Here is a 20358-nt window from a genome sequence, read left to right on the forward strand (position 1 = left end):
GAGTTACAATAATAATAACAAAATTGTTTCTACAATTTTTCGTGAGAATACATATGTATTAGAATATTCTCACTAAAAATTGTTGCTCACAATATGTTTTATTAATCGTTTTATTTTTTCATCATATGATTCAATATAAAAAGCAAACTGAATCACATTAAATTAGTTTATGAGCATTTCATTATTCTTGAAACGTAAAGATCAATGTCTTATGTAACATAGATATAATATTTAAGTAGACGATTAATAACACTTATCATGTGTCAATTATATAATTAATTGTAATTAGAATTAGAAACGCTTCGTTCAACGTTGTGATGTATCGTTTATCGTTTTCGTTTCCGCCTCCAGTACAGAACATATTGTGAGCATTGGTTCGAAGTTTTTTTTAGGGCTCTTGACAGTCATGTAATAAGAAATAAGGATTTATTGACCCTGCAAGTGAAGTTAGAGTCCTCTTGTTCGGCTGGAATGAGAAAAACGTTTTTTATGTATGTATTATATATTATTTATAACACAAAAACTGTCGATTCAATAATTTCATTTTGGCGCGAACGAATAATTTCGTTTTGAATACATACATAAAATAAAGCCTCTTCCCCGGAGGCGTAGACAGAGAAAAATCTTTCCACTCGGTACGATCGTTTCATACTTCCTTTGCTTCATTCACGTTCATAACTCTCTATTAGCAAGCTCGATGGTTTACACTTCGTCGAGTACACTTACGAGTATAATTAATATTGTAACAAAATGTGGAATTAGGAAGCAAAAAATTATTATATTACAATAATGTTGGAATGGATTAACTAAACAATTTATACATCAATAACACGAGGATCTAAATTTTTGGTAAAAAAAAGGAGTATTTGGCTTTCCAACAGGCTAGGTGAACGACAGAAACCGAGCGCGGTAGCCCTGAAAATGCGGCGTTCCACATTCAAATTTATTCAATTTCAGCGAGCGATCCGAGTGGAAATGAAACGTCTCTGGAACACTTCCTAGTCTATTAGCATTCGTTGTCATTGTTATAGTTTCGTGGGCAGGGCTGCCAATTAACACGTGTAAAACATACTATAATTATATTAATACTAGCTCTTGCGGTATTTTCCAAAATAAAGTCTGTTATGTTTCTGGTGATGGTTTTGTCTGTCTTTGTTCTAAATATAATCAAATCGGTGCAATGGCATTTGATATGCAAGTAAGAATACAATAATTTTCTCTTTATGTCTTATATAGATAGATAAACTGTTTGAAGGAAAATAATAAGTTTTCAAACAAAAGATCATAATGAGTAATATACGTCTGATCAACTTGGAGGCCTTTCACACGGTGATTGATGCCAGAGTTAAATCCAGTCCCCAACAGTTCACATTAAATTGATTTTGCGTAATCATTATTTTTAACAAATAAAAATTATAATGATATCTACTTATTCATATTAAAATTTGATTCGTCTTAAAAATCTCTTACAAAATTTGACTCCCGCCGCTCAAATATATCAAAGTTAACTGAAGTCAAGTATAAAAATCTCTTTCGACAAACGAATTATAAGTGGTATTTTTTTTTAAATTGCAATATTCACAACCCTAAAACGACACCCGAAGGTTGCATATCATTTCGTGCGAAAAATAAAAGTTTGAAATGAGAACGTCGCATTCTCGATTGAACAACAAACAATACGATCTTATTCACGTAACTGAATGTTTCGTACAAAAGTAAACTTTCATAATACACCCCACTGCACCGGAATGGAACGAGTATTTTTTTAATATACCAGATTTTGATCAACTTGTAAGGGTGTGAAAAATATATATGTATCTACATATATGTATGTAGAATGGAGAAGTAAAGCGCGTTTCACGCCTAATAAAAAAATACAATTAAAGTTGTTAAGCCATTAACGTTTAAGTGAATAAAATTTAAATTTGTTTAACAAACAATATATTTTATTAAGCAGTTTTTTAGAATGTGCCATGTGGTTCCCGGTACCTGTACAAAAAAATAGGACCACCCCATCTCTTTCGCATGGATGTCGTAGAAAGCTATTATTAAGTCAAACAGCTGAACGTGGCTTTTTAGTGTTTTTCAATACAGTTGGCGCTGTCAACTCCTTGCCGAATAAAGACGTGATTACTTGTAGGTAAGTAATGTGTGCCCGTCATTCTCACTCCAGTTCATCAAATGCTGGAAAAAGCCTTTGCCCCTATATTCTAGTGCGTCGCTCGCTTATTTGACGAGACTTTATTATGTACAGCTCTGGTGTAAGCCTCTTACATATAACGAGATGTACTCTCATATATTAGAGGCAGCGTGCAAAGACTTTGTTAAAGAGCATGGTAAATATCAGGTATTTTATAGGGAGATTCTTTTCGAAACTTAATGGCTCTGTCTACCACATAAGGGTTAACCCTTATGTGGTAGACAGAGCCATTAAGTTATAAGGCGCCTTGGAAGCGGCAGTAAACTTAGTTTTAAGTAATTTATTTGACGTCAACCAATGTTGTTAAACCATACGTTTTGACAATTATTAAGCGATATGAAGTATCCTATAATAATGAATAAAAAATTTGAATTTGAATATAGGCGATGGGCTAGCAGCTTGCCACTATATGAATCTCAATTCCATCAATAAGCTGATCGTAGCCTTTCAGTCCTTTCAAGACTGTTGGCTCTGTCTACCCCGCAAGGGATATAGACGTGACTTTGCAGCTGCAAGCAATGGCTAGTAATGAAATCCTGAAACGAACCTCCCCTTTGTACAAAACAATGCTCTGGCAATATTTGAGGAGCAATTCCTGGAGTTTCAGCCTAGGAATCTGTTTGTTTGGAATTTTTTCGCCGAATCCCCATCGTAGTTCGCAGACAAAGAGACGAACAACGAAACCCTCCTTTTTTCGGCAGTCGGGTAAAAAGTTCATGCTGATTCACCGGACATTATGAGGACGGTTACAGAATTAGTTTTTTTTTTGCCGAAGGTTTTTGTAACTGGCCAGTGCTTTGAAAATTAGTCTGTTCGAAGGTTTTTGTAAACCGTAACGTTGTGAACATTTTTTATTATTTAATTTACCTTCGTTTCATATGACATGGGACGAATTATACATATATATTTGTTTGTATACTTTTGCGATTTTTCATTGAATGATACGATTTCTTTCGAAGTTTCGGCGGCTTTTTGTTTTGTCTACCCTGTTGAGTCCCAGGCAATATATATGTATCTATATAGTTATGGCATTTGGTAATTCCGGTGGTATTATTATATAATTAACAGCTTAAATTTTCCGGAAGCAGTAATTAGAAGTCGGGCCCGCGAACGAGCGAGTTAATGAGTTTTGTCAATTTTGCAACTACTTACTTACATTAAACACGACGAATTTGATGTCTGTTGGTCTTTTGGCTAGCAATATAAACATTGTGAGACTGAAATCTACAGTTAAATATCTTACCAATTAAGGAAAGATTTTTTTTTTAATTTTTGTTAAAATGTTAAGTTTTAGGTATATGGTACCTGTTAAATGATATTTAATGCTTATTGCATATGAATTTAATTTTTATTATACAAATTATATATATATATTTTTTAAGGCTCTGTCAGTTAACTGAAACAGAACATTAGCATGCTGGTCACAGTCAGTCAGTAAAGTCAGTAAAGAAATTTGACTTTGCAAAAATATATGTATATAATTTGCAAGGTGTGGTTCCGGACACCAATAGAAAAAAAAAGTGTGGTTCTATTCTTTTTTGTTCTAACATATATTTTTTTAAATTAACTAACCTCACATTCTATTCTTTATCATAATAAACTATAACCCACATTCAATTACATCACTAAATATAATTAAACATTTCTGTTTATTATTCTGATCGAGAGGAATGCCTTAAAGCTATAGTTATGTATATTATAGTTTCAAATAAATACCTATCGACCTTACAACAGTACTTACAAAGTCATTACAAACAAACAGACCGTCGTACAAACAGTTTAACTGTGTCATGATGCACCAACTCACGTCATCATAGTCCGCACCTTCATTTGCCTTCGTTTAAGCCGTGTACACACCGAGCCAAATTATACATACATACATAAAATCACGCCTCTTTCCCGGAGTGGTAGGCAGAGACTACCTCTTTCCACTTGCCACGATCTCTGCATACTTCCTTCGCTTCATCCACATTCATAACTCTCTTCGTGCAAGCTCGGCAGTTTCGGGTACTTTTGACCTGACCCTTTACCAGGACGTCCTTAATTTGATCAAGATACGAGCCAAATTTTCGAGAGAATTATCTTAGGCATCAGACAAAACCATCGCAATGAAAACACGCAGTGAATTCAGGTTCTTCTATCATGTTACTGACTTCATACATACATACATATAGTCACGTCTATATCCCTTGCGGGGTAGACAGAGCCAACAGTCTTGAAAAGACTGATTCAAATAGTGACAGACACTTTCAGTTACTGACTTCAAAGTACTTATTTATATTTAGCCCAGAAAGTAGCAATGTCTATCGCCGTGTAAGGCTAAGGCTAATGGTCTGAAGAAGACGCCACAAGGTTCTTAAAATGGTAGACTTTCTAATTAAAAAATAAAACGCGATCCTTGGTTTTTCTTTTTGAGAAATCACAGTATTATCGCGCAAAGTGCCGTGTGGTTCCCGGCAACAATATAATAAAGAATAGGTTCACTTCATCTCTTTTCCATGGATTCCTAAAAGACAACTAAGGAATTGGCTTCTAAACATGGGATTCTTCTTTTAGGCGATGGACTATTTGAATCTCAGTTCTATCATTAAGCCTAACAGCTGAACGTGGCATATCTGTCTTTCAAGAATGCTGGCTCTGTCTACCCGGCAAGGTATGCAAACGTGATTATATGAATCTGACATCGCAAAGTACATTTCTTGGACGCTTTCTCAACGCTACTGTATTTTAAATTAGGTACTTTTATATATAAACAAGCAATAACCGCTTTTTTTCTTGCTTGATCGAATTTAAAAGAACTTACCTCAATTTTCTCCAATGTGACCGCGCGCTATTGCGATACATAAGTTTGACTTAACGGCGTATTGCTGACACGTACAGGCATACGCACTCCCTTACTCGAAACTTACGACATTTAACCGACCGACTGTTAATTTTATAAATCACGTCCTTATTCCCTTACGACGTTGACGAAGCCAACAATTGCAAGAAGGCTCGGAGGCCATGTTTAGTTGAGTGGCAGGTTGCTATCAATCTGATAGCGTAAAAGAAGAATAATCATTTAAAGCCTGTCTTAAACAAAGATGAAAATCAATTGGTGAAGTAGTAACGACCAAGCTAGAACGTAAAAATAAAATATAGGTACCGTTTCAAAATATAGTTTCTGACCTGGTAACCCAATCTTAAAAATCATACATACAAACATATGGTCACGTCTATATCCCTTGCGGGGAAGACAGAGCCAGCAGTTTTGAAAAGACTGAATGGCCACATTCAGCTATTTGGCTTAATGATAGAATTTTGGTTGCTAGCCCATCGCCTAAAAAATAATCCCAAGTTTGTAAGCCTATCTCCCTAGTCGCCTTTTACGACATCCACGGGAACTAGATGAAGTGGTCCTATTCTTTTTGTATTGGTGCTGAGAACCACACGGCACCAAAAATCATACCACAATTTATAAAATCGTTAAGGTTGACATTTCGAATACAGATTAATAATATCTAAGTCCTGATCAAACTTATTTGCTTGGTAAATTAAAATTTAAACCTTTTTCAATTAAAAATCAGAAAGTTTCGTGTAAATATGCTAATTTGCGCCATTTTGACGATGCTCGAAAATAATAACGCCTCACAAAATTATTCAAATGAAGCGACTAGGAAGTCACATTTCTAAAATAACAAAACGACCTTCATAAATTGAATGTACTCAGTAAGATTTACGAGAAACAATTTCAAGTGGCATTTGAAAACTAATTGACTATTGTTACTGAAAGTGTTTAAATTATATTTGAGCAATTATATTTAGTAAAGTTAAAGTTAATTTTCCTGTTTTAGAAAAATCTGCTTGTTGAAATTTATAGTTAAGAATTTGAAACTAAAAAAGAAATAATTAATTAAATTATTTAAGTGTAAAGTTGAACAAAAAAGATTTTTTCTTACACTAAAAATTAAAGAAACTTGTATTTTTCTTCGGCTTTTGTTACACTTTAAAGATAAAGTTAATGGTATTAAATATTATTCATTAAACTCTTAAGATATGATGGGTTTTAATTTGTTTAACTATTTAAATTTTGCGTATTCACCAACCGTCTTTCTCGTTTTTATTATTTGGGACAAGGAACGCACAAATGCTTTCAGAAATATGGACGGCAGATATTCGAGGTAAAGCACTGTTTGTTTATGCAAAAATAACAGTAAAAGCATATCGTTTTCAAGCCGCGGAAATTGCGCCCCGGGCATATCTACATCTACATTATCTGTGGTACAGGCAACAGAATATGTATGGATGTATAGCGACCTCCAATAATTTACCTTAAAAATTTTATAGCGTTCCGTTCATACAGCAAATTAATTTATTTTTTCTAATCGCAACTGGTCAATTTAGCAAATAGTCAAAGTCGCGAATGGTGGCGTGACAGGGAGAAAAATAGAGATATGCGCGGGATTTAAATTTATTTTATTTTTCAATAATTTTATGATGTGAAACTCGTATTTAGAATCTTAAAATGACTGTTAGACTAATTTTTATTTTATCGTTCCTACAATATTGTCCTGTGTGTGTGAATAATTAAATATAATATTAAGTCGTTTTTTTTTTGATGCCGACTGTACTTACCATGCTCGGTACAATTGTTTGTGTATACTTAAGTGGCAAGGCTCTCTTGAGCAGTATAATTGAATATTCTTCCCCTTTTCCAGCGTGACTTCCGAATTTTGCGAATATAAGATAATTGACTAAGTTTTGTAAGATCCGAATTCATTAATAAATATAATTTCAAGAGAATCCCCCTGGGGTGGACCCTTGTTTGTGTTTTAAACGGAGCATTAAAACTGACAAATTTGTCGTCTCAGATCCGTCTAATGGTTCACACAATACCGCTGTCTAATGATATTTTTTTATATGACAAAGTTATTAAAGACAGGTACCTATCGGTAAGCTAAACATAGCCTTCTGGTTATTGGCTTAAGGTATACTTAGGCGTAATTGTTAAGCGAATATCATCGGATCCTGATTTGAAATATGACCAAAATTGGACTTGAAAGACTAAACCAGGACAACAAAATATAATCTTTAAACGCAGTCGGCCTCCATGATCTAGCTCTATGGTCACTCGGCAGTGATTTGTTTTAGCCTACTAATATTGTAGACTTGTAACTGTCAAAAAAACAAAAGATTCCTTACCTATTTGCTCCTTAACTAATACTTCAATCTGGACAAAGCGAAATAAGTATGCAGGGATCGCGGCAAGTGGATAGATGATTTTATGTACCTTTATTATAAACCATTGCAAACTCCTCATTGTATTTACAACAGGATTATGTAAAATATACAACTGGAGTCAATTACAAGAGCTCTCAATGTTATATTTGAGTTCATAAGTCGTAAGTCTCAAATTGAATCCTCAGAGTTGTCTAACTTTACTAGTGCGCTTCTACGACCCGAATGCATTCCCTGTTCCCATTATTATGCAGTAAATTATTCCTTGTTATATAATGAAACAAATAACAGCGCCTCCTGTAGAATTCGAAATATTGTTAGGCAATAGAAATGCCATGTTGTTATAAAATATAAAGATTTGTTTACCGAGAAACTAACGCTTTTGCGGTGAGGAAACCTGCCCTGGTAATTAGTTGTGTAACCACGATCCAATATGGATAAGGTTGCCCTGCAAAGGTGGCAGAGGTCAGTCGCTTTGTGTAAAAACCTACTTAACTGAGGGTGAGCCCGGGTTGCGCCTATGACCATTGTCCAGGATTCAGATCTCGGCTGCTCCCTCCTCGTTCCCAAAGAAGTGAGTATGCAACCGGGACTAACGCCAGGAGAATTATACTCTTAAAACTATAGGAATGATGTAGCAGTAGTGCACCCAAGTCTCTGCTCAGTTATAAAGCTGTCAAATAAAACTCATAATTGAAATGCAATATGTCAACGCTACGATGACTGATGGTGATTATTATCTTTAGTTGCGATGGAGCATTTACCGGCACTTTCCACTTCTACAGTCTTATATTATTCCGAATTCTTAGACCGCCCCCCGGCGCCCCCGTCAAGAGGTTATGTAAATTGTTTAACGAAGGATGCTGTTACCGGTCCGAAGATGGCGCACTTAAGGCATTAACGTTTTAAAACGTTATTTGCGCTAAGCACACAATTACTTCTGCATTTAAACTGATTACGCTCCGCCGTTTAAGAGGATGCTCTTTAAATATTCTAATTAGTAGTGCCGCGGTGTTTAACTGAGCCAATTTCAATGACACTTTTGTTTCGAAGTAAAGTCTTGGTCGTGCTCATGGCACACTGGGTATTCTTAGCCTTTTGTAAAGGCGCCGTCACGTTTGCACGTGGACCTACTTTGTACGACTATGCATGTATGCAAGTACGTTTACTGAATGTAAAGCCCAGATCACATGAGCTGTTTGTTTTGTGTACACTAGCTCACTACATTGATTAAAATTGAGAATCTGCAATTAAATTATTTTCTATGTTATGGTAAGGGTAAGCTGTTTCAGCAGTCCATGGGTATGTGAAAGGTTATGGTGTCTGCGTGCGTCTATAGCATAAAACACAAAATAGGATAAAACAAGAAGAAGTAACGTTTCAACCACACAAATTCTTTGTCAAGTAAACGCATTTAGGTCAACATAATAACTGTAACAAACTCATACAAGTATACCACACAAAGTAGCGTCTTATTCGTACTGGCGTGCGTAATTTGCACCCTATATTGAATCCCTTAAGGCGTTCGCATCATTGTGTTTTCGCGTCGTGCGTTGATCTCACGAATTCAAACATTCATCCGGTGTAAAAAGCAAAAGCGTTGGAAATTAGGGTGCCCACGCTTCGCACTGCGGGTTTTTGCACGAGATCTCGTCTCGTTTTCTCGCACCATTTTCATGCTAATCTCCGTGTGCGAGCGTGCTGATTTTGCGGGCATGAAATATTTGTAACAGACGGCCCCAGCTATGTACCTTTTCAATTTCCAGCCCCGCTCCACCCCCTCGGGGGTTCAGAACGAATGTTGAAATTCACGTGTTACCCTACATTGCATTGTATATATCCTTTGAGGCATCCATCGACACGTTGAAATTTCTATTTGCGTTTTAATAGCGTTCCCGATTTCGTACAGGCGAAATTTTCGAATTTTCGATGCTGTTTAAATAGGAATTGGTATGCATGGAAGCGGTGGTGTCTACCTGCTTTTATTCCAAGAGCTGTTACTTTATTGGCTGCTGCTATTTGGTAACTAACGATATACGGTTGATTCCATAATCATGTAAGTACCTAGTCTGTCCAACCTTCGAAGGATGTGTATGGGGCCTCAGATAAATAAACCTTGTGGTAATAGTTTCCTAAAGTAAAACTCTATCTTTCAACCTATTATTCTCAAATCTGAGTCTACGCACTACAGGATCGTAAGAACCACAGGACTTCTACAGCCCCCAGTAGCCATAAGCCATGCACTCGTCTGTCCAACGCAAATATTTGTTGTCTGACTGTACACGCTGGGAATCTTGTTCATGAATGTGTCAAGCATTCGGTATTCGGATACGTTGTCTCGTCATGTCAAACAAGGATTGTGGTTTCGTCGTCGTGGTCTTCGCTGTTACAAGCACTTTGGTCCGTAAATTGCAAACGTCGAGTCACGTTACGTGATGTCAGGAAGACACATATGCACGTATGAATAAAAAAAAAATTAAAAATATTACGACAGTACAATTACACATATGACGTCTTTTGCTCTTAAGAAAGAGTCAGTGGTCTCGAAAATACTAAGTCCACGTTCAACTGGACGGCTTAATGATGAAATTGAGATTAAAATCGTTCAGTTTATTTTAATAAGATATAATTTTTTATATTTTTTTTTATTTTAATTTGGCTGTTTATTTTATTTCATTTTTACATAAAACCATCTAAAATAATTAAAAACTGAATTATAAATAAACGTAAATATTTTTAAATTAATATTTTCTTTGTTTGTCAACAGAACGAAAACTCTTCGTGGGCATGCTCAACAAGAAGCTTTCGGAGAACGACGTACGCGCATTATTCGCTGGGCACGGCGCGATCGAGGAGTGCACGGTGCTGCGGGATGCGCAAGGGCAGAGTAAGGGATGCGCCTTCGTCACGTTCGTGTCTAAGCAGGCAGCGATTGCGGCCATCAAGGTAGGCAGAACATATTTTACAGAAGTAGGTATTACCTAAATATAATATTATAACTCTTTCCCCGAAGGGTGGACAGAAACTACATTTTTCCATTTGCCATGATCCCTGTATTCTTCTTTCACTTGCTAGCTCGTCGTTAGGAAGTCTTGACCTGACCTTTTGACTCCGATTAGATCAAGCCACGTTCGTCTAGGGCTTCTCATCTATTTTGGAGAAAAATTGTCCTGTTTTTCCAAGTGTCAATCTCGGTTACAACCTCACCTCTCTGAGAAAAACTTTAGTGGTCTTAACCTAAGTGCCGAGAACCACACGGCGTTAAAATTTGTCTATCTGAGCCAGAATGCAGGACACTAATCCTTTGAAATTACTAGTCGTTAGTACTAGTCGCTTTCTCTAACACATTGGTGTTGAAGAGACATAATGAATTCTATTTCAAGTCAGATTCACATTCCATTTAGTGTGTTGACTGAAAATAATTAAAAACTGTGTGTTCTCAGCATATTAACATTTCATTTAAATATCTCTTTAAAAAAATTTGACTCTACCATAATGCATTCTTATCAGTCCGTGCGTGACACGGGTGATACTAATAAATGAAACAATATTTGTTTGTTTGTTTGTAATATTTTTATTTCATAGAAATTTATACAGTAACAAGAAAATAGTACATAGTTATAAAAGAAACAATGGCTTCGTGGTGACCTAAGTAGGTACTTAAGAGAATATTTTGTTAGTTACAAACCCCTTTAGAAAACACTAGTATACATTTGCCACTTCAAACATTCACAGTGGGTATTATAATGTTTTCATTGATGCCTGCCTACGTTATTCCGATGCCTACCTGATTGATTGACCCAACATTCCAGGCCCTGCACCACAGTCAAACCATGGACGGATGTTCAGCGCCGCTCGTGGTGAAATTCGCGGACACACAAAAGGAGAAGGAGCAGAAGAAACTTCAAGCGATGCAGGCGAGCCTGTGGAGTCTCACCGCACCTGTGGCGCCGACCACATACCTCGCGTCCGAGGCGGCACTGTCGCCGACTCAATTGCAATTGCTGCAGCAGATACAAGCTGTTGGACTACAACAGCAGCTGTTGCAAGGGCAGGGCTCTACTTTATTGCAAGGTGAGGTTATATATATATATTATATTTTTATATCTACACGCGATAAACAATCGGATGATACGAATGGGTTGGTTAGGTTGGCTGATATTTTTGAATTAAGATTGTCTCATTTCTTTTCAATTGTAAGGTGGGTGAATTATGACCAAACTGAGCTTGTTGAGTTGTTTAACTTCTTTCTTTTCTACCCAACCTATGCAACGCGCAGTTTGATACTGTATTTTTAACTACTTTTGTTTGCGCTGGCTGGGGGCTAGTCTCTTATTTAAATAAAACAGACTATTTTCAAGTGTCGTCACGTCAAATGTTTTCCTTAATTTTTGTGTTCTATTTTGTTTTTTTAATTTAATAGTACCTGAATTTTTTTTGTAAGTTACTTATGTCCTTATAAGTGCATCCTCTGATTCCTTATTTAATTTTTCAAAAAAAAAAAATATTTTTTGTTTATTTTCGTTATTTTTTGTTTATTTACAACCCCACCATTTCTCCTCATAGGTGTAAACTATCCAGATATCGGTTTCCCTGGCGCAGGGCTCGGCGGAGGCGCGGTGACCGGTGTGGGTGCCGCGGAACAACTCGGCGGCATGCTGGCGCCGGTTTCAGTTCAGAATCTGGCCGCACTGGCGGCAATGGCGCCACCAGTCGTGTCGCAAGCGGCGCCCGCCGCAGCGCCGCAGCCGACCGCACCGCAGTTGTGTAAGAACCTTTATTTTATATTTTTTTTATTTTTTTTTTTAGTTCAGTTTAAAGAAAGAATAGTTTTTATGGCTGAATAATTAAAAGTAATAAACTCCAATCAAACCTACTTAATACGGCTAACCTGTATGAGACATACTAAATATCACAAGACAGACGAAAGAAATGAAGATTTTCCTTTTCCCAGCCAAGGTAAAATTGATTATAGAGATACTTCATTACTTTCCGGAGAAATTAATTATATCTTTTCCTCTTTCTTATTAGTCTTTTTTCACAGTAAGTAAAATTAGTATTTCTAGCACTAAGCCTCTTACATTTAATACGAATCTCATTATGTGGTCCAATTTAGAAATGCAAGAGGGACAGAAACGTCGAGCCATCCCGGCCGAATCAAAACGGCCTCATTAACAGGATTTGTTAAGGGACGTCTGTCCAATATCGGCACAAATTATTGTACTTATATAACAGAAAATGGACATTAAGGCAGTGAAATCTAGCGTATATATTCGAGCAGTTTTGTTCAAAATAAATTCTTTGTGAAGAAAAAAGATCCTCTTTATTGGCTTCTTCTTCTTCTTAATATACTTACATAAGTAGTCTGCATGATCCAAAAGAAGGCCAAATCAAATGAAGTAAGATATGGTAAGAGGAAAAGTGAAAATGCATTAAATCTTTAAGGGCCGCAGGAAATGAAGATTTATGCTTGTCTCGACGGGAAACAAGCTTTTCCTAACGAATGATAAGACACAATTTATATTTCATTTATAATTAACACTAAGATCGTAGTCTTAGGCGGACCCCAAGCTCTTTTCGAGGAAAAAACAACCAGTTATTAAAAACGTCAAGAAAATGCTGATGTCACCATGTGTTCAGTAATGAAATTTAAACTATCGAAGACAACGTTAACACCTAACCTTTTTCAAGCATTAAGCAATAAGGATAAAAATGCCAACATTAATTGTCATTTCTTTTTGCTCCGTTAGTGGAAGTCCCGAATTCGTTCACGGTGCGACAATTAAGCTCAATAAATTCAGCACAAATTGCTGCAAGGTCCCATCCTAATTGGACCACTATATAACTAAGCTTAGTTTGTGTTACGTACGATCTATTTTGTCCGCAACTTTCCTATTTCAGGTTGGAATTTGTATTGAGAAAGAGTTAATGAGAGATTAAATTAACGATAATCGTTTTTCACACTTCAGGTCTTCTCGGGAAGACTAACATCACAGGTAAAGAGAACGATTGTGTGTTACATGGAATGATCTTTTGGCCTTGTTAAATACATACGTGAGTGAGACAGACGCGTTTTTATACATATTGATATTGGATTTCTTTTGTACCTACTTCTCAAATTATTCGTTAGTAGTAACAAGAATATTCAATTAGTTATTGTCTCATAGACATTTTATTCTTAGTAACTATTTAATGAAAATTCTTTTTTTTTTTTTTGTCATAGGGCAATTGCCTTAGTTCAAATAAAAATGAGAAATACTATGTTAATTAAGTCTAAAACGATTTTGTCTCACTAGGTTATGTCCAATTCTGGCTTGGTTCGAATTTTATGTTGGCATTACTATAGGTAGACTTGCCTGGATTTGCTTGAGTGTGTAAAATAATTTTGGCATTATTTATCGTGAAAAACGGTTTAAAATCGCAAGTGTGAATAAAAAGAAAAATAAATTTTTCGTTTGTTTTGAAATAATATGTGGTCGCTTGTAATTCTTTTTGTCGTTTAAATTTGTAATGTTCTAGAATGCTTGTCAGTTTTTTAAATGTTTAATGATTAGGACAAATGTATCAGTATCAATGAGTAGGTATGATAACTTTGCAGATGAATAAACGGAGGTTTTTTTACTACCCACATTTTTTTTATTGCGCTTTGCTGTATGCGCTTTGGTACACCGCAGTCTCCAGAAGATGGCAGTACTCTATTATTACTCTATTATAAGAGTTTCTACCTAGAGGCGACTTATAAACGTGGTAGTATTATCCTAGGTTTGTGGGTATATCTTTTTTTAATGGTTAATGAAACAAAAGGGATTACAAATCCATCAATTGAAAGTAAACTAAGTAAAGTTTATATCTATACAAAAAGTTTTACTGACAAGCTTTCTTTAATTTTTATTTTAAGCTATAATCGAATGATCTGTGATTGAAAATAGTTTGTACATGTATTTACTACTTACAAAGAGCTTTGTTATTGTTTCTTTATTAAAAGTGAATTTCTGTTCTGTTTTCTTTGATGTTGAATTATTGTTGTTAGATGTCGCAATTATTTTGGACTAGACTTCGCTCCCGTGGGTAATTCGGGATAAAAAATATGAAATAACTTATTATGCATGTATGGTTAATAACTTTTAATGTTATTATAGGTTATACGCTATCTGTGTCATAAATTTCCTCAGACTCCGTCCGGTAGATTGATTTGAAATAGTAACAAATACAATAAACAAATGTGGAGAAGTCTTCGCCGTTACTTTATTTTAACAATGGACAATTTCGTTGAATTGCGACATATAACGCTTTGTGTTTAATTAACATTCGTTTCTGCATGGGAGTGCTAAATCTTTATGAAATAATAATTTACTTATTTAAATTATTTAACTAACAGTTTTATGCAACCGTGATTTTATAGATTTTATATGAAATTTAGACATAGAATTTAAGTTTAAGTATATTAATAAATAAACAAATAGCCTAGATTTATAATTTAAAAATGAAATGCTATGTACCGCTGTATTTTTATGACACTAAGTAATAGTAATACAATTTTATTATGTTCATTCTAACGAATTATTTTAAGATAAAATCATTTATCTGGTTTTTGTAAATACAATTGATACTACTGCTAGGTACTACTACTGCATCTTTTATATAATGAAAGAATGAAACATTCATTCTTTCATTACTTACTTACAGTACTTCGTTTCTTCATTACGGGTATCTAAATCATTTGAATGTAGATAAGTATACAAAGGAGAATTTGAAGTCATGACCTTTCTGACTGGCTTCTGTTATGGTTCGGCTTAATCGAGGAAAAAATTGGCCTGATCAAATATTTCGACACAAGCGGAGGCTTTTGTTCAACGTAGAATTCACCGAGGAAGGACGTGTAGATAATAAACTTAACTCACATGTCAAAATTATGGTAACAAGATGAAATATTGCAAATTCGTTTTAGAGACTATATTTTGTTGACATAAAGGCGTTGTTAGGCTGTCAAGAAATATATTTTAACAGACTAAGCCCAAAAGTGACATCAGTGTTTTTTTTTTTAACCTGTAATCATATTGTTTACGCTTTACAGGGTCGGCAGCGGAACCGTTGAACTCTGCGTACGCGGCGCAATTCGGCACAGCCGCGTTCGCTGCCGCGCCGCTCGGCTCGGTGCTGGGCTCGGCGGCGGCTGCGGCGGCCGGGAAGCAAGTTGAAGGTGTGTATCGCCAGCACTGGCACATACCTAATTATGTAAATCGATGACGATTGTTTGTTAACAAGCTTAATGTAGGTACCTTGATCTAATTGGGAACATCCTGGCAAATGTTAATCAATTAGCTTGCATGAAGCGAGAGTTGAAGCGAAAATGTATGCTTATGAACGGAATGCTGTTGTTAGTGAACTCTCAAACTTGAAACTTACAATACTTATAAAATAATCATGCACGAACGCTGTGATGACCAGAGATCGGAATAGGTAGATTGATTTTATGTACTTGCATCACGAATTACCATAGAAAGTATAACATGGATAAGCCTCTTTTCCGGGATTCCATTTCAGTACTTACGCTTACAGTAAACTACATTGTCCGCGGGTAACATAGGACTACAATTTACGTGAACGAAGTCGGAGGAAAAAATCTTAATAATTTACAAATCCCGCAATCCCGGACGGAGGCATGTCCATATTAATATATACGTTTCAGTTCATTGACCCCAATTCAATCTATGTACTTATTCCGATCTTTTCTTTAGTGATGACACATGCAACCATTAAATAAGAGGTGCAAACATTTTATTTCTATATTTTTTTTATTTTGTTTATTCATTTTAATTTGTTTATTCCAGGACCGGAGGGCGGTAACCTGTTCATCTACCATCTACCGCAGGAGTTCACGGACACCGACCTGGCGTCCACGTTTCTGCCCTTCGGCCACGTTATTTCGGCCAAAGTGTTTATAGACAAACAAACAAATCTCTCCAAGTGCTTTGGCTTCGTCTCGTACGACAACGCGCCCTCGGCCCAGGCCGCCATCCAAGCCATGAACGGCTTCCAAATAGGTACAAAGAGACTCAAAGTTCAATTGAAACGATCAAAAGAACTATCCAGACCTTACTAATGCCGCGTACCTAGTGAAAAATTCAAAAAAGGAACTATCGCAAGGTTGTAAGAATCTGAACGTTTGTTGTGATGTATCCGGTGCACCTGACCTTAATATAGTTCATAAGATTCTAAAACGGGAGTCCACGTGCACAGTTGTTAACTAATAAGTATAAGGTTAAGGTTTGTGTCAAAGGATTAATCGTTTCCAAAGTATTCCCCAAATTGTTTAATATTATTATTGTAATGATTATATTCTTTGATAAGTTTTAGTCACGTTAAGCATTAAGTTGAATTCTTTTAGTGCCCAATACAGTTTGAGGACGCCAAAGATCAGGTACCTATGCATTATGTAGGTTCAAAGATGTATGATCCGTTTTTTTTTTTGGGGTACCAAAGTCGTGTGTATACCACATTAGTATTCTAGATCGTAACTTTGCGTTCAAATATCAAAATAATTATTTTGTTATTGCATATTTTTGTTTGTTCTTTATTTCGTGTTACCATTTTCATAGTTTGTTTATTGATTTTGTCGTAAATGTGGCCATTGTCAGTGAAACAGTTTAGTCTTTCTTTTTTTTTGTATAAAAATATAAGATATTAGAATAATGAAGTGATCTCAAAGTGATCAGTGTATTGTTTACCTTGTTGTCAATAGTGTACTTAACTTTGAATAATTCCTTTCTCGACGAACAAACTTATTAAAAAGTTCGGTTCAAAATGGCTATGCGATATCTCAAATGTTAATCTTAATTGTCGTATACGTAAATAAATCGTCTACGATTAAACATATGTGATGGAACTATATCAAAACTTGAAGCTATAATTCCAAGATGGGTGTGTTACATACATATACGACTAACCAAATACGTAATTATATCTAAATTTTCATTTGGTAAACTCATGCTCATTCAATATGGCTTAAATTGGCAGACAAAAAATTTTATTTAGTGAGACCATCGATTAAATTATAATCGATTGATCTCGAGTAATAACTTAAGTTTTGATCGGGGACACTATATAGACATGTTTCACTTTAGCCAGCAATCATTTTGCAACTTAAAGAATTGATAATTTCTACTTTATAAAAGCCTACTTTATTCATGAGAGAGTCTTATAATATGAAGTTTGCATGCGTCATATTAGTTAACATTGAGATATCCGGCCACTTTTCTTATTGTTATTTATTGTGTGTATATAATCACCAAAGTCAACATTCTATTTGATGTCACATCGAACACTGGCGTTTAGTGGAAAAATTTCTTTAGTATAAGTATTTAATGATAGAATATTTACTGTTTTCGTAAGCTTTCTGTATTCAACGATTACCTACTTAGAGAAAATATGTTTTTTGTGTAACATTTTCAAATAGTTTCTAAAAACCACTGGCACACTTTGGTTTTCTTTAGTATTGTCATGGATAATTTGTATTTTTAACTGTGGAAGATTCGGTTATAAAAATTAGTACTTACATTAGAATAATTGAGAACAATAACTGTTTAATGTTATTTATTTATATTTTGTGTAGTCAATGCTGAATGTTCCTCAAGTGCTTGTTTTTCTGCAACTTAAAAATACAATCTCTAAACATTATTATAATTTTAATAAGCACTTATTTTACTATACTTTGATGTATATTATTGCATGCATTCGGATGAAGGCTCAAAAGGTGTTTCAAATTATAAGGAAAATGTAGATTAACATTTATAATTTAAAAATGAACCATATATTTGTTCTGTATAATCTGTGCGACATACGTAATTTAATTTGTGTCGTTCCGTTCTACTTGTCTTGTGCCAATGCGTGTCACGACCGTTAAAATTTAAATTACGAATCGTTTTAGTTTTAAATAAATGTTTACATACTTTATGTCTAAAAGAACTGATGTAGGCAATCAATTATATAACTTAATTAAATTTAGTTGAGTATTACATTGTATTTTAAAAAAGAAACATTATAGAGATGGGTTTTATGATATAATTTAGTCATATTTTGATGTCTTATAAAAGACGATACGTAGACTGAATAAGTTTCCTTGTGTTATAAGCGTCAACAAGTATTGTCACCCCTCGGAGCCGAATGGATCGGATCCATTATTTTTTTCTTTTTCTTTATTCTAAGGTATAAATTATTATAAAAGGGTTGTATTGTTAAAACATTTGACATTGGGAATATTGTTTATTGTGGGAAATGCGTAGTAATCCTGGACACGGCCGTTGGACTAGCCTGTTTTTTAAGGTGTGATCTAGATAATTGTCAAAAGTTGAATTTAAGGCCATTTTTTACCTACATTTTCTAGGTATCTTATATAGACGGGAATTCATGTCTGTATGTTGTTGTCAGCTTGTGCTGGTATTGGAAATATATTTTTAAAAATTTTACAGTAACATAATTGCCTTTAGACAAAGTCTATTCACGATCGTTGACAAGGATTATGTCTTAACTTTTTGTTTAACCTCCGATTTAGAGAGAGAAAGATAAGACGTATGCCATGTCAAAGTTTGTGAATGAGCTCGATATTCTCAAACGGTAAAAAAAAATTCTAAAATAAAAATTTCATATTTACGTCGAAGGAATTGTCATTAAATAAAAAGAAACGTTAAAACTATTACGCAAATCATGTTCCTATGGAATTAATTTCAAAATCATAATTTAGTTGCCATCGGTTTAACGAAATAAAAATATATTTCTCAACAGCCAGCCTCAATTGTATAATTGGTGCCAAAAGTGATTTGATGAGGTGCCCTTCTTCAGCACTTTTGTCGCCGACTGTATTAACTTGTAACATAAAAATCGTTGTTACCATATCCGTTTGCCATAGCTTTGTCATAAATAATTTAAGAAAGTTGTTTCTTTATGCAGAACTTTACATGCTTCCCTTGCATGGCTTCAAATGCGATATTTCCTTAAAAAAATATCCATTTTTTTTTTATTACGAACAAATTGTACCAAATGTATTAAGGCACTTTATTCTTTTACGATGGAGATTTTTTGAACAACTGACAGTCATTTGAAGTTAATTTAAACAGAACTGTTAATTGTAATGTAACAACACTCACCTCCTCCTACTTATTAACTATATGTCGCCATTATGGAGACCAGAAACAAACATAGATAAAGCAAAATCTTCGACGCATAACACACAAAAATACCTATTATAGAAATCACAGATACTTTTTTTCTGCCGCGTTCCTTTCATAAAAATGTACCGAAATAAACCGACAGCGCAAATAAAATTGGTCGTACAGATCATATATATCATATTATTAAACAACAAATATATATAACTTGCTATATTTTATCTGTATGCAGTTTTTAGAATCGCATTTAGCTACTATATTGGCACACGATATAACTACGACGGTATCACAAATCCATAATAAGGATACAAATTAATAATTATTTTTGTGTGTTATACGGCTAAGCCTGCATTATCAAAAAAAAATTATATACCTAATTAATATTTACATCATCAGTTGTTCAGATATTTAAAAAAAGAACTATCGAGTCACGGTACCAACAATGTATCATATCTTACGCAGACGCAAAATTATTTTTACACTTTTTCGAAGCACATTCTTTAGTAGCTATATACAATTGGTATGAAAAAATTGATATAAAGAGCTGTTTTATACAACACCCGATTTGTTGATATGGATGTAAATAAATGTCAAGTTAAATTTGGTTGTTTGAATTTTGTGTACCACGGGGTCCGAATTAAGTTCCCATGGCACCCGCGCCGTGTCCTCGAACCTTGGGTCTGAAATGCACCCCAGTTCGTGTCCTCTCACCTCTCTGGAGAACAACCCTAGGTGCGTCTTTGACAATGATCTTGGATTGAATAAGCGACTTTAGTC

General features: G+C 34.9%; 1 protein-coding gene across 6 annotated transcripts in view; it reads left to right on the plus strand.

The window, feature by feature from the left end:
* LOC106130884 (CUGBP Elav-like family member 1) overlaps positions 1-20181 on the plus strand; it is a 127395-nt gene extending 107214 nt beyond the window's left edge. For 4 of the 6 annotated variants that reach the window (XM_060947935.1, XM_013329822.2, XM_060947936.1 and 1 more), the window contains 5 exons: positions 10185-10363; positions 11230-11491; positions 11984-12184; positions 15492-15617; positions 16249-20181. In XM_060947935.1, the coding sequence (XP_060803918.1) occupies positions 10185-10363; positions 11230-11491; positions 11984-12184; positions 15492-15617; positions 16249-16520 (1040 nt within the window). In that variant the 3' untranslated portion in view covers positions 16521-20181. Of the gene's footprint in view, positions 1-10184; positions 10364-11229; positions 11492-11983; positions 12185-13318; positions 13414-15491; positions 15618-16248 lie in introns of those variants that run through there. The other 2 variants (XR_001228505.2, XM_013329821.2) reach the window with 2 other exon arrangements.
* The last annotated feature ends 177 nt before the right edge of the window (positions 20182-20358 follow it).

This window comes from Amyelois transitella, chromosome 14 (assembly GCF_032362555.1).
Source record: "Amyelois transitella isolate CPQ chromosome 14, ilAmyTran1.1, whole genome shotgun sequence".
In the NCBI taxonomy this organism is placed as follows: domain Eukaryota; kingdom Metazoa; phylum Arthropoda; class Insecta; order Lepidoptera; family Pyralidae; genus Amyelois; species Amyelois transitella.